General features: G+C 39.3%; 2 protein-coding genes across 11 annotated transcripts; one reads left to right on the top strand and one right to left on the bottom strand.

Annotated features, from left to right (window-relative positions):
- Positions 1-783: 783 nt before the first annotated feature.
- Positions 784-4,327, bottom strand: SRSF2 (serine and arginine rich splicing factor 2). 4 transcript variants are annotated; one of them, XR_010607211.1, is made up of 4 exons: positions 3,609-4,327; positions 2,934-3,244; positions 2,484-2,587; positions 784-1,834 (listed from the first exon to the last, which is right to left on the bottom strand). XR_010607211.1 is itself a non-coding variant. In XM_065647539.1 (4 exons), the coding sequence occupies exons 2-3, from the start codon at positions 3,968-3,970 to the stop codon at positions 2,941-2,943; spliced, it is 666 nt and encodes a 221-aa protein (XP_065503611.1). In that variant the 5' UTR covers positions 3,971-4,002; positions 4,189-4,327; the 3' UTR covers positions 784-1,834; positions 2,934-2,940. The 4 variants fall into 4 exon arrangements, 2 of the variants coding, with proteins under 2 accessions (XP_065503611.1, XP_065503610.1); XR_010607210.1 differs by lacking the exon at positions 2,484-2,587 and having other exon boundaries at positions 784-1,214; positions 1,723-1,834; positions 3,609-4,326; XM_065647539.1 differs by lacking the exon at positions 2,484-2,587 and having other exon boundaries at positions 3,609-4,002; positions 4,189-4,327.
- Positions 4,250-26,169, top strand: MFSD11 (major facilitator superfamily domain containing 11). Of its 7 annotated transcripts, none has more exons than XM_065647530.1 (16): positions 4,252-4,589; positions 5,861-6,021; positions 6,679-6,831; positions 7,056-7,226; positions 8,674-8,729; positions 9,738-9,845; positions 10,276-10,355; positions 10,454-10,550; positions 12,396-12,454; positions 14,805-14,946; positions 15,756-15,796; positions 16,527-16,592; positions 18,490-18,615; positions 19,079-19,253; positions 19,880-20,015; positions 21,325-26,169. In XM_065647530.1, the coding sequence occupies exons 4-16, from the start codon at positions 7,131-7,133 to the stop codon at positions 21,490-21,492; spliced, it is 1,350 nt and encodes a 449-aa protein (XP_065503602.1). In that variant the 5' UTR covers positions 4,252-4,589; positions 5,861-6,021; positions 6,679-6,831; positions 7,056-7,130; the 3' UTR covers positions 21,493-26,169. The 7 variants fall into 7 exon arrangements, with proteins under 7 accessions (XP_065503606.1, XP_065503608.1, XP_065503607.1 ...); XM_065647533.1 differs by having other exon boundaries at positions 5,858-5,929; XM_065647529.1 differs by having other exon boundaries at positions 5,858-6,021.
- Positions 26,170-26,571: the final 402 nt, after the last annotated feature.

Below are 26,571 nucleotides of genomic sequence, written 5' to 3'. Positions count from 1 at the left end.
CCAAAGACCATGTCATCGTTCAGACTCAGTTCCGTTCTGTAAGCCACTAACATGGCTGAACAACCCCCAACCCCAAAGATCCAACTTAAATTCACAACTTGAGCTATGAAAAGTTAACTGCACTTTCAAGATAAAAAAATATCCCTGTAAGAGGTTTTCCATGACTGAAGTTATTTCCCAAAGATTCAGACACAAAAGCCAGCCTGTTTATTTTTAAATGAATCTGCATAGACTGCTGCTAGCCACGCAGTCTGGGAACATACAAACTGCTCAACTTTGTAGAAAAGTACTTTTAATCCTCAATCAAGCCAGACTGCAAATATTCAGATGTTTCCATTCCCATTTAACATACATGCATAAAGTTAACAAGGCATTACAATAACCCTTGACACATGATGCTTGAAATTACAAGTCATTTGGTATCCAAATCAAGAAAAGAAAAAAAAAAATCATCACTATGATTAACTACCACCGAGCAGCAGCCTGTTGAGTCAGGGCAAGCACACAGCAAATGCAATTAGTACCGCTCAGGGTGTATTTTCTGTAACAATTGTTTAACGGACCTGTCTGGATCGGTGGTTATAGCCTGATGTGCAATACTTGCCATACAACATTTGGGTTAGTCACAATACTTGTTAAGTTTGCCCATAGTAATTTAAAAGCAACCCCAGTGGATAAATTTTAAGCAGTAGAATGCATTCAATTACTATATAGAAGTTAAACATTGACAGTATAATTGCAGAAATTTTTTCAAGCTAAAAATAAGCTGACTCAGACATTAAGTTGAGAAAAGTTAACACAGAAAAATGTTTAATATTAACTACAGAGACAGTGGGCATAGTACAGAATGTCTTAAGCAAAAGATACACCAATCAGTACTTACAAAGGAATGAACCATTTGTTTTCTTAACATTACATTTCTTATATGTAAGTTCATATACGTAGGTCGGTTTTACCATTCTGGAAAAAATAAGGTGTGTATACCATCGGCTAGATGTGCTCACTGTATGCTCCATTATTTTTACGCAAGGCCCGGGTGACTGGAAGTGCAGTTGTCAGGCATTTTAATTAACTGGACAGCCATTTGTTTCTGCACGACAAGGCATCGTTACACAGGAGCAATCAGGAGAAAACAGGAAACAGCCAAGCACTCTGCACTGCAACACGCCACCTTAACAGCTAACCAGCATTACTCAACTGCTACACAACTGCGCCTAGTGCACAAAAATACATAAGAGAAGAGATTAGAATTGAGTCTGATAAAACAATCTTTTCAAATATCAACTGTCACCTGAAAAAAGTTCTACCAATTTGAATTTGAAGGTAACTATTTGAATTCGAAGTAAAAAATAAAATAAGCACTTACAGTTAAGTTTCAAATTGAAGTTTTGCAGAATTTTATTTTAAGGAATATAGACAAAATTAAGAATACTTTTTGACAGAGTTAGCTACTCAGCATATAATAGCTGCATGTTTCCTCAGTATGAAACTGGAGGCAGCAAGTTACCATGAGTTTAATTTCAAATAAGAGTCAGCACTATATAAACAAAAATGAAGTTTTACCTCAAATATCCAAGCCAATAATGAAATCGGTAGTCGTTCACTTCACTAAATTACAAGAAATTTGAATAACAGCAACAAAATGGCACATAAAATGTAAAATCTGCCACTTGAGGTGCAACTTAAACAAGTAAAAAGTTAGACAAAATGTTACAAAATAACCTTTTCAACAGCTGGTTGCTCGTGCCAGGGGTCTCTCCAATGGACTGAAGACTCAAGCGATCATTTCCCCCCAAAGGCGTCCTTTATGTGGGTTCTCATTTATCTGATGCATCTAGATTTGAAGAAAAAAAAGTTCAGCCAGGTTTCTACCTGTGTTTTTATGTTATGGATGACTTCGGGTATAATTCTAGTTGTGTTTCAACTGGCTTTGCCTAATTTAATTAAGTTTTAGGAATTTCCATAGTGTTCCACCTCCCCCCCATGTGTTGCTTTACTTCAGAGGCCAAATATAAGGTTTGTTTAAGTATTTAGCTACAAAGTAGAATAAGCATCAGGCTGTAGATCAAACCACCATTAACTTCAATTCAGCCTGTTCAATGATAAATTATTAAAAGTTATTTAAGTTATAAAACTAATACTTCTTCACAAAGGCTTAACTAAACTCTAATTAGCATTCAAAACAGAAAGTATAACTAATTTTGCTACAATTATCTAACTTCAGAGCTAGCTTAGGCCCTTTCCTTTTAAAAATAGGACCAAACAGTTTGAAAAGTTAAAGACACACTATCCTTTCCCCACCCGTGTATCCTTAGATGCCTCTTCAAGATGTTGACTTGAGGAAAAACTAGTTTCCATGGTTTTCTCGTTGCAAGGAATTTGCCACTTTTCTAGGACAGTTATTACCTCCAGTCAGTACAACGGCCACTGAACCGATCTTCCGTTCTAAAAGGATAGTGTATCTTTAACATTTAAAGACAAACCTGCTCCAACACACGCCCACAGAAACTGGTCCCTGGAGGATCAGCCAAATCAGTTAAAATCTGCAATACTGGCCAATATTCTTTTAGCAAACAGGAGACCGCAGCTTTAAAGGGGAAAATGCAGATGTTGGATAAATACAGTAAGAAATAGTCATTTTCATCATAGGTTGTGTCTCATACAATATTTTATTAAAAGCAAGCCATTAAATCTCGCAATAAAACATTTTCCCTGTAAAAAAAAAATTCTCCGTAGAAATCCCTTCAGTATTAATTTCCCTAAACCAATAACCAAAAAGCACTGCTAAAGAAAATAAAATAAAAAAAACTAACAACGTGCCCCATTAGGATTCACTTGGTTCAGGCTATTAATACTCTAATAACTACCCAACACCCCACCTAAGTGCTCTAATAAAGTAACATGCAACATGTGCTGGTGCTGAGGTACATTACCATGTTCCTAGGAGGATACAGCTCCTTCTTCTTCTGGAGACTTGGGAGGGCTCTTAGACCTGGATCTAGAGTTGGATTCCCTCTTTGAGGCAGGGGGAGGGCTTCTAGATCGGGACCGGGATCTTGACCTGGACCGGGATCTAGAGACAGATGAGGACTTTGACTTGGATCTCCTGGCAGACCTGGACTTGGAGGTGGAGCGAGACCGAGACCGTGTGCGAGATCGGGATTTGGACCGACTGTAGCGGGACCGACTGCGGGATCTAGAGCGGCTCCTGCTTCTAGATCGGCTGCGACGGCGTCTTCTAGGGCTAAAACACAGCAGGAGAAAAAAAAAAGCGTTAAAAGTTGAAGACGGGCGGCGCAACCGACTTCAACAAGTACTTCGGGACGGGGAAGGCGGAACGGGACCCACGTGGGCAAGAAAATGAGCGTTCAGAGGGCGCCATTGTTCAGAGTGAGTGGCCGGGGGCTAAAACTACTACAGGGCGAAGCCCTCCCGCTGCGGGGGAACTCCACGTGCCTTCGCTACTACACCCCTCCGCTACTACACCCCTACTCCTCCCTCCCAACCCCACCACCCAACTCAAAGGAACCACAACCACGTGCCTAAGCCCCGTCTCTCCACGTTACAACTGAGACTCCGCCGCCCCCCGCGGCCGTCCCGGCACCAACCTGCGGCTGCGGCGGCCGTAGCCGCTGCTCCCGTAGCGGCGGGGGGGCGGCCCCCGCCGGCTGTGGTGGGAGTCGGGGGGGCGGCCGTAACGGGCCATCTGCACCCGCAGCTCCCGGCCGTCCAGCACGGCCCCGTCCATGGCGTCCATCGCGTCCTCGGCGTCGCGTTTGTCGTGGAAACGCACGAAGGCGAAGCCGCGACTCTCCTTCGTGTAACGGTCCCGGGGGATGTAGACGTCGCCCACTCGGCCGTACTTCTCGAACACCCTCCGGAGCGTGTCCGGGGACGTTCGGTAGGTCAGATTGTCCACCTTGAGGGACGTCATGCCCTCCACGTCCGGCGGGGGCCGTCCGTAGCTCATGGCGGGCGAGAGCCCACGAGGGGCGGCGGCGGCTGAGGAGAAACCCGCGAGAACGGGGACGGGTCAAGAAGCGGCGCGGCCCTTGGAGGGGTGAAGCGCCTCACACCGGAGGGGGAGCCCCGGAGCGGCGGCCCAGCAAAGTCCAAAAAGGCGGAGAGCTACAGGGCATAGGGAAAAGCCGCGGAGTCCTCAGCGCAGAGGGACGAGCAGACACCCACCTCCGGGCTCCGGAGAGAGGCGGCCTAAGGCTGGAGCGGAGCCGAAGCGCCGGTACCGGCCGCCCCCGCCCGCCGCTGCGAGGAAATGAGTGGGGCGCCGCCCGCGCGCGCCTACTTAACGCCACAAAATGGCCGACGGCGACACGGAAGTGAAAGCGCCGCCCCGGCGCGCGGGGCCCTCACCCGGCGGCCGCTTCCCCGAGCGTGGCTTTGGCTTCTGTTTTTTTTTTTTTTTTTAATTATTATTCCTTACCGGAGGCGGCCTTGGGTGTCGCACGGAAAATCACCCTCTAAATTAAGAACTCGCCCGCCGTTGAAAGCGACCGTTAGAGGCGGCTTTGCCGTGACCCGGAAGGACTGGGCGGAGGCGGGGAAATTTTGAACAATGTGTGCTGAAAACGGTAAAAAAAAAAAAAAGAGGCAAAAAACGGAAATAACGCGAGACCTGGCTTTTGAGGGGGGGAGAAGAGGCGGGAAGCTCATGCCGCCTGAGGGGGGGAAAAAAAAAAAAAAAAGTGTTAAGGGAAGCGCTTCTGGCGCGGGCGGGGAGTGACGGTTTAAAATGGCGGAGGGGGGAGCGCTGTGAGGGGAGAGCGCTGTGAGGGGAGGCGGCTGAGGGCTCTGGGCTAGTTGTGAGGGGTTTTTTTTCCTGGAGGAGTTGCTGTGGGAGCTCTGTGCACGTCCTGCTCTTGGTACATTCGCTGTGAGGGGCCCGGCGGGCCTGTGGCGGGTTCCCCGTCGCCTCCCCCGTCGCCTCCCGCCGGTTGCGGTGCCCGGTGAATCCGCTCTGTCGGCGATACGATCGGTGCCTGGGAGAGCTGAGGGCAGAGCTGGGGAACGGCAGAAATTCCCCGTTACGCCCCGTTCTCTGCCGGTTCGTGCTTTGGCACCGGTGTCACCTGTAAGGGTGTCACCTGTAAGGGTGACAGGGCAGATTCCCCGAGCCTTGTCTGGGCAACTCGGTGAAAGCTGCTCCCCAGCCCTGAAAGTTGTTGCTGTGTCACTTCAGGCACTGAATAAAATGCCCAGGCTTCAAGTATAAACTATAATACCTAGTTCTTGTCTTAGAACAATGACAAACATTTCTACCCGTCAATTTTATAACACTACATTAAAAAAAATAGAAATGAAGAGGCAGTTCACTGATTTTGTTGTATTATTATTTTAACACAATGACAGTATTGATATGAGGAAGTAAATCCAGTATTGCAATTTAAGTCCTTATTCTTACTGCAATTGTTTGCTATTTTTTGCGCTGAACTACAAAGCAATTGTATCAGCACAAACCTAGAGACAACAGTTTGTTTCTTGCTACAGAAGACTTAAATAAAATAGTACCAGTTTAACTTTTTGTGTTTATTCATTCTATATTGTTCTTTTTTGTTTGCCCGGAGATTTTTTGGGTTAAAAATTTTCCAATTCACCTGCTGAAACCCTTTCTCTAAGGAGCAATTAGAAGTTTATCTTTACAATTATTTCTCTAAAATGACAGAGGGGGTTTTCTGTGTCTCATATTCACTAGTTTCACAGACACTTCAGTGTTAAATATGTAATGATAGCTGGGATGCAGATTTTATTTAAGTCTTTTACCATAGATAGCAGAGGTAAAATTTGGTGGTTTGTTGTTACTTCAATAAATTCTGAATTTTTTTCCTTTCTCTTTGGCCAGCAGTTCAGTGAAGCTGGTTTAGTCGAACACTCTGGTCCTGACTCAGAGGCCCAACAGAGCGGACAGAAGACGGTAACAGGAAAAAGCTGTTCAGTCGATACAAGATGTGGGGTCCTCTGTTTAAATTTTGCTGACGTTTTAACAGGGATCCTCAAAACTTAAAGGTCAATTGATGTGAAATTTATTATTTTTAAAATACTGTGAAGTAAAATATTAAGAGTATGTAATTGCTAAAACCAAATGTTGTTCCTTGAGACAAAGCTGTGGAAGATTACGAAGACGCTTTCCTCTCCTGAGTCACTGAGACAATGAATTAAGGCAGAAATGCTGGGCAGAGCCCATGTGTTGGTGGGAATAATTCTCCCTTTGCAATGACTTGTGTGTATTTGAATTCAGCTAATTAAATGGTTATCTTACATGACTTTCTAAGATGTTTTTTATCTTGATGGGTCTTATTTAGTAGCTAGAGATGATAATTTATAGCTGTGTGACATCATAAGAATATATAAACATATAATCAAGATATAATCATATAGTGATTATTAGAGGATTTATAATTCTTAAAAACTCGCACAAATATTTTTATTTTAAGGATTAGAGATTTCCACCCACTAGATGATGTCGAGAGGTCCTTTCCAACCCAAACCATTCTGTGATTATGTGAAGTAGAAAAGTGTACTTTCATAAAACTGCATTTCCCAGAGTGCACAAGGGTTTCGGGGCTGGGTCAGCTGATCTCGACTGTGAAATGTTCCTTATTTCCTGTCCAACATGCGTGGAAATGACTCGTGTGAACGAATGTCTCATCTTTCCCTTGTCAGGTGATTTAAAGGCTTTGGACCTGAATTCTGATTTGGAACAATGGCAAGAAACAGCTGATTAACTAGCTGGGGATCTGGAAAACTGTCTTTTAGGGGAAAGAGATGTCGAGAAGTAACATACTGCAATCCGACCTGTTAACTTCATGGGAAAAGGTAGAGAGAATCTTGGATTTACCTTTCATACCAGACGTTTCCTTTTTTTTTTTTTTTTTTTCTTTTTCTAGTTACTAATTTTGCCATATGTTATCTAAGAGATTTTCCAGATTTCTTGATTAGTTTATGGCTGTCTCCTAACAGCTAATAAGTAACCCTGAGTAATCATAATTTTTGAAGCTTTATTTTTCATTTTATTCTTTTTGCTTGCTTGTTTTTAACAGAAGTTAAGAGGAAACTTTTAAAAGAAAATAGAGCTTTTCCAGACTGACACTGAGGACTTGGCAAGAAAACACAAAATGTCTCCTGAATCAAAAAAACTTTTCAACATAATTATTTTGGGAGTCTCGTTTATGTTTATGTTCACTGCTTTCCAAACATGTGGAAATATTGCGGTAGGTGTGAATTTCAAAACATGGTACATTTCTATCACAGTTATTAATAATTTCTTGTCTTCCATGTGCTCTAATGTAAGAGTTGCTTTACTTGAGGTTTTTTTTTTTTAATGTGCAAGACACCTTGACATTTTGTCTCCTTCTCTTGATTTAGTGTTAACCAGATTAAGTTGATTAACTGGATAATTAATCAGTTTATTTCTTTATGATAGCATAGCTACATATGTAACTGTGCCTGATTGCTTAGAAAGTATAGTCCCTTTCAAAATATTTGCCTAAGTTGTTATTATTAACCATGCCCCTAGTTTCTTTAGAGTGTATTTCTTAATCTAACATATTTTTCTGTTCTAACAAACTAGACATTGAGGGGGAGTATAAGGATAACATCTGACAAGTAGTTAGACTTCCACAATTGCTAGAACTGCCAAGTCACCTTCCATCTGAATAAATAATTTTCTGCTTCAGCATCGTGTATCTCTTTGCATGCTGAAGCAAAATTGGGCGTAATACAATCCAAATTTAATATTAGAAGCAGATTGCACTCTAACCACTTAAATTTTTAGAGTCCTGCTGCTGACAATCTGAGCCCAAATGCTCTAACTTATTGAGCTGTTGGTGTTGCTTTCAGTGGTAGTTATATGCCTGAAGGACAGTTAGATTTCAACACACCCCTTGAACCCCCAGGTCTTACAGGTTCTGTTCTCTTGCATGCAAGAACAATCCTTTCTGGGTTCAGAAAGATAAATGTCCTTCACTGCATTATAGAAACAACTATTTAGAATAGTTTTGTAAAAGTCAAAGTGCAGCGTGATACTGCACATGAATATGGAAGTACCACCCAGTGATCTTAGAAGTTCTGCAGCGAATTCACAGCACCTCACTGGATTGCACCTAGTGATCATGCAGTCAGATAATTTGTTATTACAAGCTATTGCAAGTGACTTTAAATCAGATCTGTCTGCCAATCCAGTAATTGCATGGTCTCATGATCACTAATGGTGATTCAAGGGAAAAAAAAGGAACAGGAAAATAACGAGAAGCTGAAAAGAATGGAAGCTCTTATCAGAAGCTGATAGGTCAAATTAAGAGTATTTTGAAACTTCTCCTTCCCCCCCCACAACTTTTTAAATTAAGATCTTCATACGTATCTACCTAAGAGAGATGTTTAGTGAAAGAGAAGTTTTGTGAAATATTTTAAGGTCTCTGATGAAATCATAATATAATCCTAAAGTACTAATTACTGCTTCAAACATAAATGTTTCCCTGCCAAATATCTCCTTCACCTTCATTATGGAGGTGTTGCGAGTTGTAATTAACACTTTAAGTACTTTGTAGAATCTATTAATAATTAATTCTAACATTTGATACTGAATTCAAACTCATACAAGTGTTCTCAGACTACAACATATATTCTAACATATTACAATGTATGATTTTCTCCGCACAGCAAACTGTTATCACAAATTTAAACAGCACGGATTTTCATGGCAGTGGCTACACAAGGTAATTTATACTGATCTTCTTATTACTTTGATCCTTGCAGGGTGAAGTTAGTTATAATTCCACCTGGTAGAGATACAGTCTCAAGAGACTGTAGTGTTCTGCTGACTTCACAATTTAATAATAAACTTAAAGCAGTTAAAAACAGGCTTCTCACATTCACTCTCGTTCTACTCTGAATTATTTCCGGTTGAACTACATATCTGTTTTGCATGTTTTGTTTGTAGGGAGAAAAAACACCATATGGTCATCACATTCTAAGCATTTTATTTTAGGAGGTGAAGAATGTGCAAGTTTTAAAATAAAAAATTCCTGCTAACTAAGGCCTTGGTTGTTTGCCCTTGTACACCTCTGTGTGTTTGTGTGGGATAGGTGGTGTGGATCAGCTTCCAGGAACTGCTGCAACATAAATGTGAAAGGAGCCATCAGAAAGACAAGCAGCGAGGTTCCAAGCCAGGAAAAGTTGTTCTGTTTGTTCACTGCACAGGCACAGCCAAACTGACCAAGCACGATCAGGGACCTCTGTGTGCTAAATTAATCTGTCATATAGGAAGACCCGGTTGCTGCTTTGAAGGCTGTACTGTCTTAATTTAAACTAAAAATACAACTGGCACAAAATATATCTATAAAATGTCTGTGGTGTAGTTGGCAGAAAATGCAAATCTCACTGGTGTCAATGAATGAGGCTCTGGAACATTCTCTGTAAGTACTGGCCAGAAAATTCAATAACTGTTGTTAAGGCACAGTTTGACAAATGTATAAATTATGAGACGCACTTGTCTGCAATAGTTTCGGACTCCTCAGCAATCCAAAAAACGCTGCACGCTCCTGTATTCCCATATAGAGTGCAGTGGGTGAAGGTAACAGAAGAAAGAAATATTTGACCATGAAAGTTATGCAGTTACTTAAGTTATGTATGTACTTGATACTTTGGAATCAACTGAACATTCTTAAATCAGTTGCACTTATACCCTATAAGTACTTAATCGTCTTTGTTGTTTATTTATGTAGCATGTCCATTATTTATGGAGTATTCTCTGCATCAAACCTTATATCACCTTCAGTGGTTGCGATAGTAGGACCTCAACTCTCCATGGTCGTTAGTGGCATATTTTATAGGTAAGTATTAATTTTGAATTTTTGCCTGCTTCCTTTGAAATCTTTCTTTCATTTTTTTCCCTCCTACGGCTACCATGCCATACATGAAATTGTACTGCTAAGGAAGGCATCTTGCAGACATACTGCCTCTATCAGTAGATGTGGAACTGCAGAGTACTTCAGCCTACTGGAAACAGAGTGTGTTTTTTCCACAGCATTTCCAGACTTCGCTGACTCTGGAGTTCAGGTTGTGGTCTCAGATTAATGACTATATAAAAAAATCTACATACTTAGTGGAATAAAAAGATTATCTTTTCTTGCATTTGACATGAACTATTTTTCAGTGTCACTTAAGACAGAATAGCTGATTTAGAAGCAGCTAAATGAGATATCTGATTGTTAAAGTGCGTTGTCAACTTTATGTTCAATATACTGATCTGTTCTCTTCTAGCCTGTACATTGCAGTTTTTATCCAACCTGCTACATGGACTTTCTACACTGCTTCTGTTTTTATTGGCATTGCAGCTGCTGGTAAGCACTGTTCTTACTCTGCTTACTATTCTTTGCTATGTTTCAATAAACCTCTAAAATATTTTTATTTCTTGAGCAATATATTCTGTACATTTCAGTTCTCTGGACAGCACAGGGAAATTGCTTGACTGTAAATTCTGATGAAAACACCATTGGAAGGAACAGTGGAGTATTTTGGGCACTCTTACAATCCAGGTAAGCTTTATTTGTTAGTCTTTTTGTGGTTATATAAGCATTCTGCTTTTTACATTTTTTGTGAAACAAATCCTTCACTGGTACCTTGCAGTCAGTGAAGTGGCGGGGAAGGCTGGAAGCCACATTTCTGTTACTGTTGTGCATTATAGAACGATGAATTAAAGTTACATATTGCAAGGCTCTGCTCTCAACATGCCATAACAATACATTTCTGTTAGAGGAGCATTTTACATAAGTAACAGACATCTTGTTGATTGGGGAGGGCTGTGCTAATTTGTTTAAGGACTTGAGTGCACTAATGAGCCCTGATGGTCCTGAACAGCCTCACCTGGCACCTCTACCACACCCTTTGCATCAGCCCATGGGCCCAGGAGCCTCATTTAAACTCAGCCTGGGGCTTTGGTTCCTCTGGGTCTGTGTTGGAGGAGTACTGGTCTTCAGCTCAGCCACAGTTATGCCTGGTTCTGGCTCATTAGTGCACTCAAGTCCTTAAACAAATTAGCACAGCCCTCCCCAAGTTGAAGTGAAGATATAGTCAGAAAAGAGATCTTGTTGATAATACTCTGTATTAAGCTTTGAGTGCTGCATAAACCAAACGAGTCAACAAGAAAGGTAGTGAACAAGGTAGTGGATGGTGTTGCTGCCATTGAGTATTTTGTGCAGATGGGGTTTGTGCTTCTTGGGAGAGAGTAATGTAATCAGGGTATAGGGAAAAAAATAACAAAAACGTGTGACAAGGTAGAACTGCTGACTTGAAGAGCGCCTGAAAAGTCTGGGATTCATTCCTTTGGAGAAAAAGTGTTGAGGATTATACTGATGGGTTAGTAGGACAGTGAAGGCAGCAAGTGAGCTGGATGTGGAACTGTTCCTCACCAAATGCTGCTGTACAGGTAACTTGGTGAAACTAGAAGAGGATTGGTTTGAAACGGATGCTATGTGCTGCTTTACATAATGGCTGATTAAATGTTTGGTGCATGCTGCCACAAGGAAAGTGTAGATTTGGATGGTGTCAGCAACAAAATGGATTAAACAAATTCATTGGCAACAGGTCCACAAATGGTTCCCGAAGAGAGATACCTTATACCACCCCTAACACGGCGGTACTGGATGTTGGGAGATAACAAGTTTGCAGAAAGCGCTGAGGCTCGCGAGCCTGTGCTAGATGGCATTGCTAATGCTGTTGTGGGGACAGAATACTGGGTTAGTAGAACATCAGCCTGAACCTGTGGCATACTTCTTGCATTTCTTAAGTTTCAGGTTCAGGAATTAACATAATGGTATGTTATCAGCGTAGCGATTTCCACAAACCCAATTAATTGTGTGTTTTACAGTGAGTAAAACGCATGGCTTTATATGAGGGAACTTGACTCAAAGACTGTTTTGAATCACCATTCATTCGGAATTACTATATTTCAGGAAACTGTAGGTAGGAACACAGAATTTCCCTTGAGCTGTTAACAACCAATTTAGCATTACTGGGGCAATGCTTCAGGCAAGACACTTGACTCTTCTAAGGAAGTATAACAAAATCTCCATAAATATATCAGCTTTCTAACGTGTACCCTTCTAAAATTAGTGAGGGGGCAACTTAGATACAGATTTCTTCATTTTTGCTACCACCTTGTGTTTTCCTTATTGAAAATGAATAGCCAGCATTATGGGGAAGGATCCTCTACTATTTCAAGTTTTATACAGAGTAAGCAGTTTGCGTGGGGTGTGACTGATGTCTTTATTTCTTTCACAATTGCACAGTACAGTTTTCTGCATAGAATAATATTATCATAATGCTACAACTTTAATCTTACTGCAGAAAGTGCTGTTCATCTTTGTCCTTTCTGTCTACAGCTTGTTTTTTGGAAACCTCTATATATACTTTGCTTGGCAAGGAAAAACTCACATATCAGGTGGGTATTGTTTATTTATATGGGAGTCCATCCTTGAAAATATGGTAGCATGAATAAACAAATTAAATAATGAACTTGAAAGCGGCAAGAAACGTATACAATATCAGACTTTTTTTCCAATTTATTGTTATATATCCTCTACTTTTGGAGTATGTGTTTGATTCATTGTTCCATGGTACTCATGGCCCTTGTATTATGTGTGGTTTTCCTGCATGCAGTGCTCTTTGATTACCTTCTTTTGTCTATGAAATTCTTCAGAATGCTAATTTAGAATAAGGTTTTCTCCAATAGCTGCTCTGGGATTTTCTCTGTGCAGACAGACTTATGCCAAAATACAGATATTTGGGGGGAAAGCTGTTCTGAAACAGCTATATGTTTATTATATGTGCTACCGTGTTCCAAAATAAGTTCCTGGTGTAGACTGTCCTTCTAAATCAGATTGAACACTGATTAACCTATGCACTGAAGGAAGAGGAAAACCATCCCATTTCACTTCCTGGCTGCACTAATTGTTGTGCTGGCACGAAACAGCAGCAGGACAGAGGTTGAGATGTGCAGCTGGACTGAGAGTGGGCAGCTGCTGCTGCTTAAACTGGCAGCATTGCTGGAAAAGTGTGTAAAACCAAACCAAGCACAAAAAACCCCCCAACAAAAACAAACAAAGCAACAAAAACCCCCACAAGTAAAACCCCTCAGTCTTTCTTTCTTGCCAGAGCTTATGAAGACTAACTTCCTAATGGGATTGTAATTAGTAGTATATGTTTTTTTCATTTGCTGTTGTAGACTGGTGATGAGCAGGAGGGAGAACAGTAAATGAAATAATATTCTTAAGCTGGGTAGTTGTTGAGAGTCGTTGGTTTGAAAGCAGAGTTTTACTAAAACAAGGCACGGTGTGGGGGAGTATCAGCTAAGAAAATGGCAGTGGTGAGAACAGAGCAAAATAGAAGATTTTAATCATAAAACCTGAGTATTGCTGGAAAACCAACATTTTGTAAATAAATAGGGTTGATTGTCCTGTTCTGTCATGACTGTGAGAGTTTTCTTGATTGTAATGTTAAAGTTAAATCCGTACTGGAACGGCCAATTTTTTTAACATTTGAAAGATGAAGGTACATCTGCTGTAGAATCAGGAATAAGATGTTGATTTTTAAATTCTAATTATCAGGCTTCAGAAATGCTGCCATGTTTAGACGCATAGTCTGTTTCATGTCTCTGTTAGATCTGTCTCTTCAGGTTCCCCACAGATGTGGGCCTGGTAGCACAGGACAGGTTAATTTTTAAAGGTCAGCTCCAACATTCCCTCATCTTTAACACAAAGGCTTAAGTGTTATTGAAAGTATTGGTGACACTTTGGATCTGGTGAGCCTGAAATTCTGTGCATTCTAAATTTGAATGTACTTTCTAACCACAGATTAGAGCATTTAAGTATGAAGGAGTTCTGCTCTTAGATTTCCCCCAATCTTTGAATGTCTTGAGACTCCTCTTTGTTAAAAATTGTTGATATTGGAAAATGTGACAGTACTAAAAAATCAGCTCCTTCTTCCTTTTACTACCTGAATGAAATTTTTACAGGCATTTCAAGGTGAAGCACATATTCACATTATGATGTCTAATCAAACGTTATTTTAATTGATGTAGAACAGTTTTATGTTTACATTTAAGCTAAAGGGGAAGTAAATACAAATGTGGGAAGGAAATACAAATACACTAGTTCACTCACAACTATTATTTGTTTCTTGGCTTGTTTATTCTGCTTAATATTTGTAAAATGGAATGACTTCTGTACTATAGACTTTCCTGTGTCAAACAAGTTGGTTTGTGCAGCCGAGCTTGTGCGTAGGGCAGCAGTTACTGTCCTCCAGCTGCATGTTGGGTGCTGTGTCAGCGAGGTTTCGGTGGTTTTAAGGCTTTTGAAGTTTACAAGCCTACCAGTTTATGATGTTACAGCACTAATATTTCTAATGCTGCTAAAGAGCTTTTTTTAGAAATCTGGAAGGTTTTGGGGTAGTTTGCTATGTCCACTCTGAATTATGTAAGTCTTGAAAGATGTACTTTCTTCTGCTAATAATTTATGCACTTCCTTTGTTAATTGGCTCCTCCTTGGTCATAGCCTTTGCATGGCAGAAAATGCGAGTGACACTCTTTAATATGCCGATATTTTATTGGCGTAATAAAACTGAGACAGGAATTTGCCAGCAGCTGAGTACCTCTTGTTCCATGTAAAAGGTAAGTTAGAAAATTAGCGTGCATTTTGTTATGTAGTATGTCTGTATTAGTTTATTGAAAGTAGTTGAGTTGGTTTGAATTGATTTTGCATGTCTAGTTATAATTCTTGTTCGTTTTTCCACAGAGGGTGATCGCAGAACTGTCTTCATTGCTCTGACTGTTATCAGTCTTGTGGGCACAGTTCTGTTCTTTCTGATTAGGAAACAAGAGGACACAAAAGCTCCAGGAGAGGAAGATTCTGCTAATGAAATCCTGGGGGACAGCTCGTAAGTGCTTATTGCCATCACGTGTTGTCACATATCCTTGTTTGTGCTCCTGCTCCTCAAGGGAACATCGTGCGCTCACTTTCCCCTCTGTACTGGAAACATGAATGTTATGAAGAAACTGTAGAATTTATAGATTTAATAGAAAAGTGTCTGTACTTTAACAAATGAGAGTTAATGTTGTTTATATGACACATTTTCAAGGGTGGAGTGCAGTACCGCGCATTAAATTTTTCCATTAATAAGTGCCTTTGTAAAGACACCTTCTACCTCTTTTCTCCACTAATTGTTATTAAGCATATATCTGCCTTTCATGGTCTGTCTTGCCCTCATCGGCCCAATTTATAGGCTGGAATAAGCAGAAGTTACTCCCTTTTTACAGGTTCTCTTTTACGGACTGAATCGTGTTTTTCATATCTTTAAATATATGCCACCCTGATAAATACATTAGAAATGCGTAGGTACACAGATTCAGTACACTTTTGCCTGAGGCATCAGTTTAAATATTTAAAGAACAATGAAAATGTTAGAAAAACATCAGGAAGTATGGCAGTGAAAAAATGTTGAAAGCTAAAACTGCTCAGAAGGATTCTGTTGTTTTTTGAACAGCATTCACTAGCACAGAAAGCAAATAAATTTTGTGGTTAGTAGTTTAGATTCTCAGAAACTTTTAATAATGTATTAGGATATACCAGTATTTAGAGCTGGGCTAGAAAACGTACAGAAAACCTGAAAAATTAAGCTGCCTTCCAGCACAGCGATACAGTGTGGTTATTTCTTTTCCATTTTGATTAAGTCATTTATTTACCCAGGTCTGCACAAAACACAATGACAAGAGCGGTGGCTGCCTTCAGTAAGTACTGTTTCACATGAGAGTTGCTTCAAAACATACTGACGTATCCTTTCCAGCACTCCATAATTCTGCCGATAATGTGATCACGTACAAAAGACTTAAAACAAGAATTTGTGAACAAATAAGGTTTTAAGAACACATTTCAGGTTTTCTGCTTTCAATATAGACCTTCAGGGATGGCCCGCTTGGAAAAATAACTGCCAGGTGGCAACGGTTTTCAGAGCAGAGATGGCAGTTCACACAGGGACACATGGCAAGATAAGGAAGTTGCATGTTGTTTTATTTTGTCACCAAATGATAACAGCTAAACCCAACAATTTCGATCTGCACCATCTGCAGTTTCCATTGAAGTTTGATGTGGTCTGCCTGTGGCTGTTAACCTTGTTTTGAGAACATGGGAATCTTCACTGAGAATGTATTTATCCTTTTATGAGACAATTGCCGTGAACTGAGAGTACAAAAATACAATGAGCAGAAGATTATCTGCTAATTGAAAACTATGTGTCCCCCCTTTAATATTTCACCCCTTGCATTTCTTATGAAAGAGGATTTCAGATCACAGCATTTCTTTTAAAGAACAAGTCAGGATTGGTTTGTTTAGCACTTTGTTTACTGTAGTAAAGTCACAGTTTGCACAATTTTAACCTATTTTTACAAAGAGCAAAAGAAATTCTAGGTTGTCTTAATAGTGTTATCAGTTATATTAATTCCCATTATTATGCCTTTACAGAGAAATCTATAAAGCTGAGCTTCACCAAAGAGATTATGCTGCTCAGTGTTACAACAGCCTATACAGGTATGAAGCAAGAGGAGTGTATTATCGTGCAGCAGGATTGCAATTCTGTATTTCTGCGAATGTTACTTGAATATTTCAGTTATCTTTGAATGAGTTATTCACTTGTGACATTCCTGTGTTCTGGGTGTTTCTGTATGGGAGGAGGGATGTGCCTAAATCTGCAAATAGCTTGGGGTCAGCTCTGGGTCACCCAAATTGAAGGTTCGGCAAGTTTACAGAGCTTTTTTTTATGTGTTTTGGCATTACACTGTCAGTAGGTTGTAGATTGTTTATTTTAATTCAAATTCAATGCAATTGCATTAATGTTTGTACCTTACACTTTCAATGTCACCTTCATTAAGGCTTGAGAGATTTCTAACAGTCTTTATTTTAGTCTTGATTCTATTGAGAAATTAGCCATTTTCAGCTATTTTTGTCACTGGCATTTGCTGTGGCAAGAGCTCTTTCTTTTTAGCAACTTTAGTTAAACCTGGTCTACAATTGTTAGATTAAAGTATGAATTGTAAAATAAAAATACATTTATTTTTGCCATACGCTAATATGATTCTTCCACAAAGATACTATAAAATGTTCAAAATGTTACTGGGATCCTCTTAACAGATTTTTTGAGGGAGTTTCTTGCTCCTTATTTGCCTTAAGGTGTTTTTCTCTTCATGATCAATTTAAGTTTTAGGAAGAACAGATGCTTTTTCAGAGCCTCAGCTCTGAGTCACCATTTTGAAAAATTGTCGTTAGCTCTTGTAGGTGAGAAGAAAAACTTAGATGTGAACAAACCATAAACAGTGCTGTAAGATCTGCTGAAGTTTGCAGTCAGTTTCTGGTAGAGAAATAGCAATAGTAGTGATGAAGTCCTCTTGTACCGGTCACTAATCAGAGTTACAAGTTACTTCACAGCATCTCCAGTGTTGTGTTAACCCAGATTAACTTGAATTCCTCTCAGGCTTTTAGTGCAGTGGGAGTGTGAAGCAAAATAATAAGGGAAGGGAGGAACTCAGGTTTGCCTGATTAATCTGAAATTTGAATTTAAGAGGTAGCGGAAATAAAAATCAGTCCAGCTTGGAAAAAAAATAGCTGCTGCCACCTGGTGGCTCTGGGTCAATATTGCCACTTTATGTAGAAAAATAAAAAATCTTGGAAGGCCAGCAAAAGCTTTTATTTCCAAAATTGATGGTTGGATGATTAAGACTGCTCAAAGTTCACCCCCTTTTGATGCTTTGCAATTCATGTTCCATGTTAAGGAGGCTGCTACATGTAGACCAGAGTATAGGATATCATATTTTTACAGTAGAAAAAGCAAAGTAGGTGAATTAGAAACAGTGCTATTTTTGAACTGTTTTTCTTTGTTTAGGTGTAACACTTTGCTTTGTATTAAGGAATTACGCTTGTAGTCATGCTAGTTGGCCTCAGCCATGTTACCTTTTTCACAGTAATGGCAGTAGAAAAAAAGAAGAGTTTTAAACAAATAGCAGTTGTTCTTTCTCAGTTTTAGTTCATTAAGTATAGAAAACTAGCAGTTTAGGAATCTGGATTCTTTTGGTATATGGGGTTTCAGGGAGTCTTTCTTAAGAATGTCACAACTCGGGGCAGAGGGGACGGAATCCTTATATGTGAAATTCCAAAGTTCTTGAAAAGCAGAAATATAAACTGCATGTAGAGATTGTGTCAACAGAAGCAGTACTGAACCAAAGTGCAGGTGACAGGTTTTTTTCTAATATAGTTTCTGTAAACTGGCATAGGAGAATATCATTTAAAATTCCCTAATTGCTTTTATTATATATACGTCATTTAAATATGTATTTGAAAGAGACCTTAAGGAAAAACAGCTTTTAGACTCCAAGATTTTTTTGATAACTTTCATGATAGTTCACCTATCAATTTTGTTTGATTTATTTCAAAGGCTTGGAATTAACCTTCTTTTCTGGAGTATACGGAACATGTATTGGTGCTGTGAATAGGTTTGGCAGTGAAGAGAAAAGCCTTATTGGTCTGTCTGGTATTTTTATTGGTGTTGGAGAAATTTTAGGTGAGTCTAAATTTACTAATTAATAGATAAAAAAGGATTAAGATTTTGTAGTTACCCAAACCAGTTTTTGTACTTAACTGAATAGTGTCTCTCAAGCTTCCAGCAATGATTATGTAAACAAAAAATGAGATATTAGAAATAAAATTGTCAACGTGGTTCCATATTGCGCTGTGAATTATATGTTACACCATGTAAAGTGAATGTGGACTAGGATCTGAAACACTGACTATGAATCCTAAGATTTTTGCATTCTTTTGGGGTTAGTACAAAGAAATACATAACACTTAGAATAAGAGGAACACTAGACTACGATGTTATTGGTGAGTTTTCAGCATTATATTCTGGTTTTAAATAGTAACTTTTCTAAGTTTTCAGCTTTTTCTTTTTTTTGGTATTTTAAGGTTGCTTCTGTCCTTACTTCTTCAGTTCTGGTTTAATTATCCAATCTTTTCCACTTACACAGGTGGAGGAATCTTCGGTTTACTGAGCAAGCATAACCGCTTTGGCAGGAACCCTGTTGTGATGCTGGGCATCATCGTCCACTTCATAGCCTTTTATTTAATTTTTTTCAACATGCCAAATGATGCCCCTATTGCTCCTATGGAAGGAACAGATGATGTTGCCTATATGATTCCAAGGTATGTAAACTTTTTCCTGTATAACTCAAGATGTATACAGACAGTTTGTTTCCCTCAATAGAAAATTCCTTGAAGCTGCTTTAGGGGAAAAATATACAGAGCTTTCTTATCTCCTCATTGCAACTTTCTTTTCAGGTGTATTTTTGCCAATTTGTATGAAAATAATATGTTGTCAGCTTGTGCAGACACAGCTGCTAACTTGCAATTAAAAGCATTTGTGCCTGTGGTGGTGACTATTCTTTATTTAACAGGAGTATTTTTCTGCAAAATGAATTGGTATGTCTATAATATTCCTGCAGTTTTTATGAACTCACCATGTGTGTTTCAGCTTTTAATCGCTGCCTTGTGGGTTTTGTGGCTCCAAGCACCAAAATGAGTTCTTCTAGCGGTTCTAATTCAGTGTAGAATTGACTGCAGGTAACAGTAACAAAAGTCTTGGCATTCAAGAAATTAAAATCTGATGAAACCATTCTTTATGCCAAGCCAAGCGTTCCCAGTTCTTTTCCACTGAAATGTAAAGTTGGAGAACTTTCTTCCATTCTCACTTTCCAAATAAGCCTGCTGAAAATAGATGTGTAAACTGTTTGAATGACTGACTTTTAAATGTGATTCATTTTCTCCTTCAGCAAAGAGGTGGCCATATTCTGCAGCTTCCTCTTAGGACTGGGGGACAGCTGCTTCAACACTCAGCTCCTCAGCATTTTAGGATTCCTGTATTCAGAAGACAGCGCTCCTGCCTTTGCCATCTTTAAGTTTGTTCAGGTATTACGTGGCACAGCCTTTTGAAAGCATAACTGTTGCAATGTTACTGAAATACTGGGCTGGGTTTTTTAATGAGCTGAGAAAAATGATGTTGTTTCTGCAAAAGAAACAGCCTGGTTTTTTGTCTTTAACAGGAAAGAAAGTTTTTCAGGTAGGAGTGGCTTGACCGTATAGCTTGATGTGATTATATGATCAAACTGCTATTACTTCAAGTTTTGTGGGAAGTTGGAAGTGTTGGGAATTGTGGTTGAAAGTCAAAAGGCTAGTACAGTTCACCAGACTAGCATTTTACTTAAATAGTCATTTACTGAATTTATTTACTCAAAAAGGTCTTTGGGGGAGGTGAGTTAGAAAGAAACAAGCTGTTTAAATAGTAGTTGAAGAGTTTGTGGATGTTGTGCCACGTCACTGGTATTTTCAGGTGGGTACATAGACAAAAGAAGAATTAAGTGATGTTTGCCTGTTCTTAAGTTGTTGGAATGCCAAAGTAAACGTATCTGTGCTAGTTGGAGACTCGATGAAAAGTCTTCATACAATGTGAATACAAATGCTGTGTTTTGGATAGATCACTTCTCTCACAGGCATTAACCTTGTTTAGTACTGAACTTTCCAGGTCAGGGTCTGTGTTGATCAGAGCTATCAGTAGAAAAATGATGTTGCAAAGCATTGAAGCTGTTTCTGCATGGTCACAGCAATAGGAAGCAGAGGTCAGGGTGAGCTTATTTTAAAAGATGACAGCTGTTTGCTTCAAAAGGTATTTTTTTTCCTTATGCACTGCTCCATTTTTATATCATTCTCAGTGATAGGTAAGAATTTGAGGTATACACAGAATATAACGATTCTTTATATAAGATCTAATTAAAACTTTACCCTTAAGGATAGATTGCAAGTAAGCAATGCGGCTTGTCAGAGCCTCTAGCTATTTTGGTATAGAATAGTTTGTAGTGCTGTAAAACTGGAAATAGTTTTCTGTAGTTTTATTTAAAGCCTCGACTGTGGTGCTTCTAGACAAACTGTTTTCAAATACCAGAGAACTGCGCTTGGGATGCTATGAACGCTTTTGTGTTTGGTGTTCATTTTCTACAGAGAACGTTATTTAAATAACAAGTAAAAACTAAATCTGTTGTGTATCGCATGAAGACATATGTTGAGGCATAATGAAGTTTTAATATTTTATATCTTCTCCAGAAGCATACTACTGAGAGTTGCATATTAAACTCTGTGTATGTCAATGTGATAACCTTTGTATGGTAACGTTAGCCTGGATATCTCCACTGATAATCTTTTTATGTTGTGTTTTTTCTCTCAGTCCATCTGTGCTGCAGTTGCGTATTTCTACAGCAACTACTTCCTTCTGCAGTGGCAGCTCCTGATCATGGTGATCGTGGGCTTCTTTGGAACAATCACCTTCTTTACGGTGGAGTGGGAAGCAGCAGCCGCTCTCGCTGCCCGTGGCTCGGACTACAGCAGCATTTGACCTCGATACCAACATCAGAAAAAACGCTGGCATGTTTATTGGCAAGCGATGTGAGAAGGTGGAAAGATGAAGGTGCTGCAGAGGTTAGGATGGAGGAAGCTACTACTGAATCACCGTCAGTCTAACTGAATGTGAAATACGGGAGAAAAAAAAATTCCGAATTTTAAAGGCTTTTTTCCTTGCTTTAATGAGCTGAGCATGGTATGCATGTTCTTAAAAAATCTGGTATTAGAAATGGAAGGAAATGCAGAGATGTATGTATTGAACAATTCTGTTCTGAGACATACCTTTCAGAATGTAATTGCCCAATTTCACTCTACCATGCACTACAGAATTACACTTGAGTTTTTTCTCCTTAAATTATGTTTCCTATATTCTAGTCCTGCAGACACTTGAATTCTCGTATTGAATGGGTGATATTTTTATAAGATACATTATATTGAAGCGTGTGTCTGCACAGCTGAGAAATCAATTCATGCCATTGACGTTTTCAGCAATTAGATATGTGGAAATATTTCTGTGGGAAATGTTGCCGCCTTACTCTCTACTGCACACTTCCTTGTTTCGCAACCATTTGTTTATTGTTCTACTTCATGTGCTTAAATTTTATCAGATTTTTTTTTTTTAAGAAAGTACATCAGGTTGTAGTGTGACATGAAAGATTTTACAAGAATTTGAAGAAGTTCCGCTTAGCCATCTCAAAGATGTGATTCTGAGATCTGTGAAGTGTCAATAATGGAAAATGGTACCTTGGTTCAGCATCTCAGAATTGACCTGTGGTGGGAAAACTGCTGAAACTAGCTCAGGGGAATTGTACATGAAGGACCACAAGATATGGCTTCCCTCCCAGACTCCCAAATAGTTCTTTTGAGTTCAATGAAACTTTGGTCACTATTTGTGATGCATTATCTAAGATAACTTTTAGGGTACAAATAAGCTCAGAATGTGAACTGTAGGAATAATCTTGCAGTATTTATTCTAATGCATAGTCTAAAAATAGCTGAAACACTTGACATAAGTAGTTTCATTCAGTATATTTTAGGCAGATTGTGCTGTAATCTTATTCTGCTTAAAAGTGGAAACAAGGATACTATCAGAGTAATTTTTAATCCAAAACTGTTACAGATGATATAATACAGGCAGCGAATACAACTCACTTTGAGTTTTGCCTGTCTCCATGACTTTGTGGTGTTGCAGTTATGTTTCTGTCTAGCGGGCAAACAAGATGCAGCCAAGAGCAGGTATGGAACGCCGTGAAGGTGTTTTTAAACTCCATGTAGCTGTGTCTAGAAAAGTATCGTTCACCAACCTTTTTTTTACGCAGTCAGAATGTTAATGCCTTCTCTTTAAAGAGAAGTAAAGAAAAGTCGACTCAGTATGTGTCAGTAGCTCCTGTGTGTCACAACTCCGTAGGTGTGTGCAGGATTACACTTGGTGAGGGAGCGTGGTGTCTCCTGTGACACTTGCTGTCACTTTTGCCCTCACAGGGCAGGTGACATGACTCCTGTGAAGTGCAGCCCTCTCTGTGCACAGCACAACGGCAGAGAGGGATTATTTTCCAGATAGACAGAAAGGGATTTTTAAATTCACTGCAGGTTTTTGCTGTGAGATCAGGAAGGTGTTAATGGGAGGATGAGAGGGCACCTGAACACTTGCCAAGTGAAGAACTCTGCGAGGACAGCCGGGAAAGCGAGGCTTGGTGTGTTCCCGGGAGATTTAATGAGTGATGTAAACGAGAATGAGACAGGACGCACGTTGGAGCAAGGGGTTACTGAAGCCATTCCAATTTGTCAGCCAAACTGAAAAAGCATTCAGTATTCAATCAATAGCTGTGATTAATGTGACCAGCAGCACTCTAATGCCTCTCTCTTATCCACTCCTGTTATCCTGTATGTTGAAGCATGCTATTTTTATATACTGAGCACCAGAAAAGGTATAGATGATAGGATGCTGGCAGTGATTAGAATTCTCTTGTTGCTACACGTTTGTATTTTCTCCGAAGAAACAAAAGGGATAAAGAACTTTTTTTTAAGATAGGGAATTACCGGCGTTTGTCTCTGAACTCTTTCTGGGACTTGTTTTTCCCTATATGTTAATGAGAGAAGAAAGACTTGAAAATTCAAACGGAACAATTTTGCCTTACATTATATGGGGAGAAAAATGATTCTTGGGTCTCGTGGTGATGAGTAACTTATAAATGCTTTTAAAACAATGCCATTTAATTGTAGCTAGGTTACGGCTCTCACGAGGTTGCTTTTTAAATTGTTCCCTGTTAATGATGAACTTCTGTGGTGTTCATCTGCCCTGTAAGAATTATATGAATGATTTTATTAGAAATTAAAGATAATTGCTAAGTTTATGTAGTTTCAAAAAGCACTTTGAGACCAACTTTCAGGGATATTAATGAACTAGGACTTGTGGATTTTCAGTACCTCTGTGAATCTGATGCTTTACTTTCCCCCCCACCCCTTTTCTTTTCCCCCCTCTGTTCTGCTTGGTCTGACTCTATCAGATAATGTTAGAAGGCTGTTCAGAGCTATTTATTGGGTCATTAAAGTGAAGTATTATTACTTCTTGTAAAACTTGTCACAGAGCAATTAAATTCTCAAAACTGCATCATGGATAGCCAATTTTTTAAAGCTATTGCCTATATTAACATCGCTTTTGACATTGGATCTGAAGAGATGGTTCTCATTTACTGAAGTTGATGGTGACATACGGTTGCTTTTCACTTATTTATATTTCTTTGATTTGTCAGGAGGTGAAAAATCCAGCCAGCTATACACAATTGTTGGTTTGGTCAAAATTTTTGGTACAGAAGTACAAAGAATAATAGTGCTGATGTCTATTTATGATTCCATCTCTTAATCTTTTTATCAGCATTTACCAGCCCCAAGACTGCGCCCCATTCATTTCACCTCCTTGGCCTTTGAACAATTTCTTGTTGACCTGAATTGAGAGTTTACTGTTAAATTAAGTCGGATTTGAAAAAAAAGGCTTTTGCTATGTTTGTGGTATTGTGGGTTTGTTTTATATTAGGGACTTTATAAGCAAAGTTACAGATTAAGTTGCTTGGGTTTATTGAAAAGAAGTTTGTGTGGTGGTTTTTTGGTTTTTTCCTTTAGGGGGGATACTGAACTTTAATATCTTGACTTATCACATCCCCAAGTTTTTGAAACAAATGCTAAAGAGGAAATGAAAACTGATAATTCTTGATATCTGAGTGCCAAAGAAGCTGCTACAAATTAGTCTTTAACATGTATCAGCATATGTTTTTTGTCTTGCCAGTTAGTTTTCATTTTGATATATGACTGTATGGAAAGAAAAAAATTTCTACAACTGTAGACCTTGTTCATAATTAAGTGATGTGCTTCTGCAGTGTTCATTTCATTAGGCACAATCTACGTTCGCAAGTTGAGAGAAGTAAGAGAACCATTTATAGAATGTTCTTTATAAATAATTCTAATTATACATTTCTGTAGATACAGCTAAGTTCATAAGGGATATAAACAAAACAAAAACTTCCTGGTGTAGTTCGCTGGTGTAACTTTATGGCAAAGTAATTCCAGTGTAGAAAACCATAAATTCAGGACTGTGTGTCTGTAAACCAGACTGGGAAAGCTCCACTTGACTTTCTTTGAATTCCAGAAGTTTTCTTCAGCCAGGGAATGTGGTTCCCTGGAAACCAGCCTGTGGTAGTGCTGTAATTAACACCGCAGGGGTTGCCTGGCAGCCTGTTTCTGTGTGAAGAGCAGGCGCGTGTGAACGGAACCTCCAAGATGGTTTTCCAGGGCAGTGATTAATTGTTTGCTGTCACCATAAATAGGAACTGCTATGTTCAACATCATGCCAGTAGCCACAAGACTCAACTCTGGCTCGAATTGTGCAGGTATGTTAGTGAAGATGGGACCTTACAATCACGACTATTAATTTTTCAAAGACTTTATCCACACCACTATTTTCCTTGGAAGTTTTGTAGCCCCACTCATGCTAATTGAATAGCAGCAGTAGTTAATACGATATTTTCCTTGTTCCCTGGTAGATCTTCTAACATACTGGCAGACATATTAAAAAAAGGGAGAATTTAAAGATGAAGTTGCAAAATTAGCTGCTTAACAAAATCCTTGTGATTATGTTATGGCCACACTGGTTCAGATGCCAGGTTGAGGCTCTGTAGGTTTTGTGGATAAATTCCAAATGATGCTTTGATAAGTTTGACTTCAGAAGTTGTGTAAGTACCACAGAGAAGCACTAATGTGAGAGCGGGGGGAAAAAAAAAATCCTTGAAGTGCAATAGAGAGCAAATCTGGAACTGAGAAGAATTCTCAGCAGGCACGTGAAGGGGGTGCTTAATTTAATGGAGTTTGTGCATTTTGCTGCTGTTGGCATTTCTATTTGTTTCATACTTTCTCTGCTATCTTGCTTATTTCAGCTGTTGACATGTCCTCCTCCAAGCTATCCTTTCTCACTTGTTTATGTTTAATGCTGTGCAGAAGTCTAATTTAAATGATTGAAACATTTTTACCTTAATAAAAGGTGTCTCTGGGTTCGAATTGGGGATAATTGAGAACAGGCTCACAAAATGATTATCCTAATGAAAACACTGATTTCAAGTGAATGTATTGCCTCTCTATTATATTTCTTTCCATGGTGACAGCCATGCAAATAAAAGTGAATCACAGACAATGTTTTTGTTAATATGCTTGTTAAGTTGTCAGAATTGCTCTTTGTCACTGTTTAAACTGTCGTGCCAGAGGCTTTGAGAAAGGGAGGCGCAGTTGTGACTGATGGGTCTCTAAGGGCCTGTGTAGGAAAATGAAAATGTTTGGTTTAGTGCTAAGCAGCCCCTTTGAACCACTTAATTCTAGTCATGGTGTAGATTAGTGAAATGTCTTGGGGAAATTGGGGTGGCTGCTGCAGGCTTAGTCCCTTTTCTTTCCCTGCCCTGTTTGAGAACCTGTCCTACCAAAACTGTCACTGTTGTTGAGAGAAGAATGTGTCTAATGTTATGTTTGGTTTTGTGGGTTTTTTTGGATTCCTCTTCCATTATTCTTTCCCACGACTTTAGATATATTTCTC

Source organism: Caloenas nicobarica, chromosome 18, assembly GCF_036013445.1.
Source record: "Caloenas nicobarica isolate bCalNic1 chromosome 18, bCalNic1.hap1, whole genome shotgun sequence".
Lineage (NCBI taxonomy): Eukaryota > Metazoa > Chordata > Aves > Columbiformes > Columbidae > Caloenas > Caloenas nicobarica.
The sequence above is the reverse complement of the archived record's forward strand: the minus strand, read 5'-3'. Positions and strand labels throughout refer to the sequence as shown.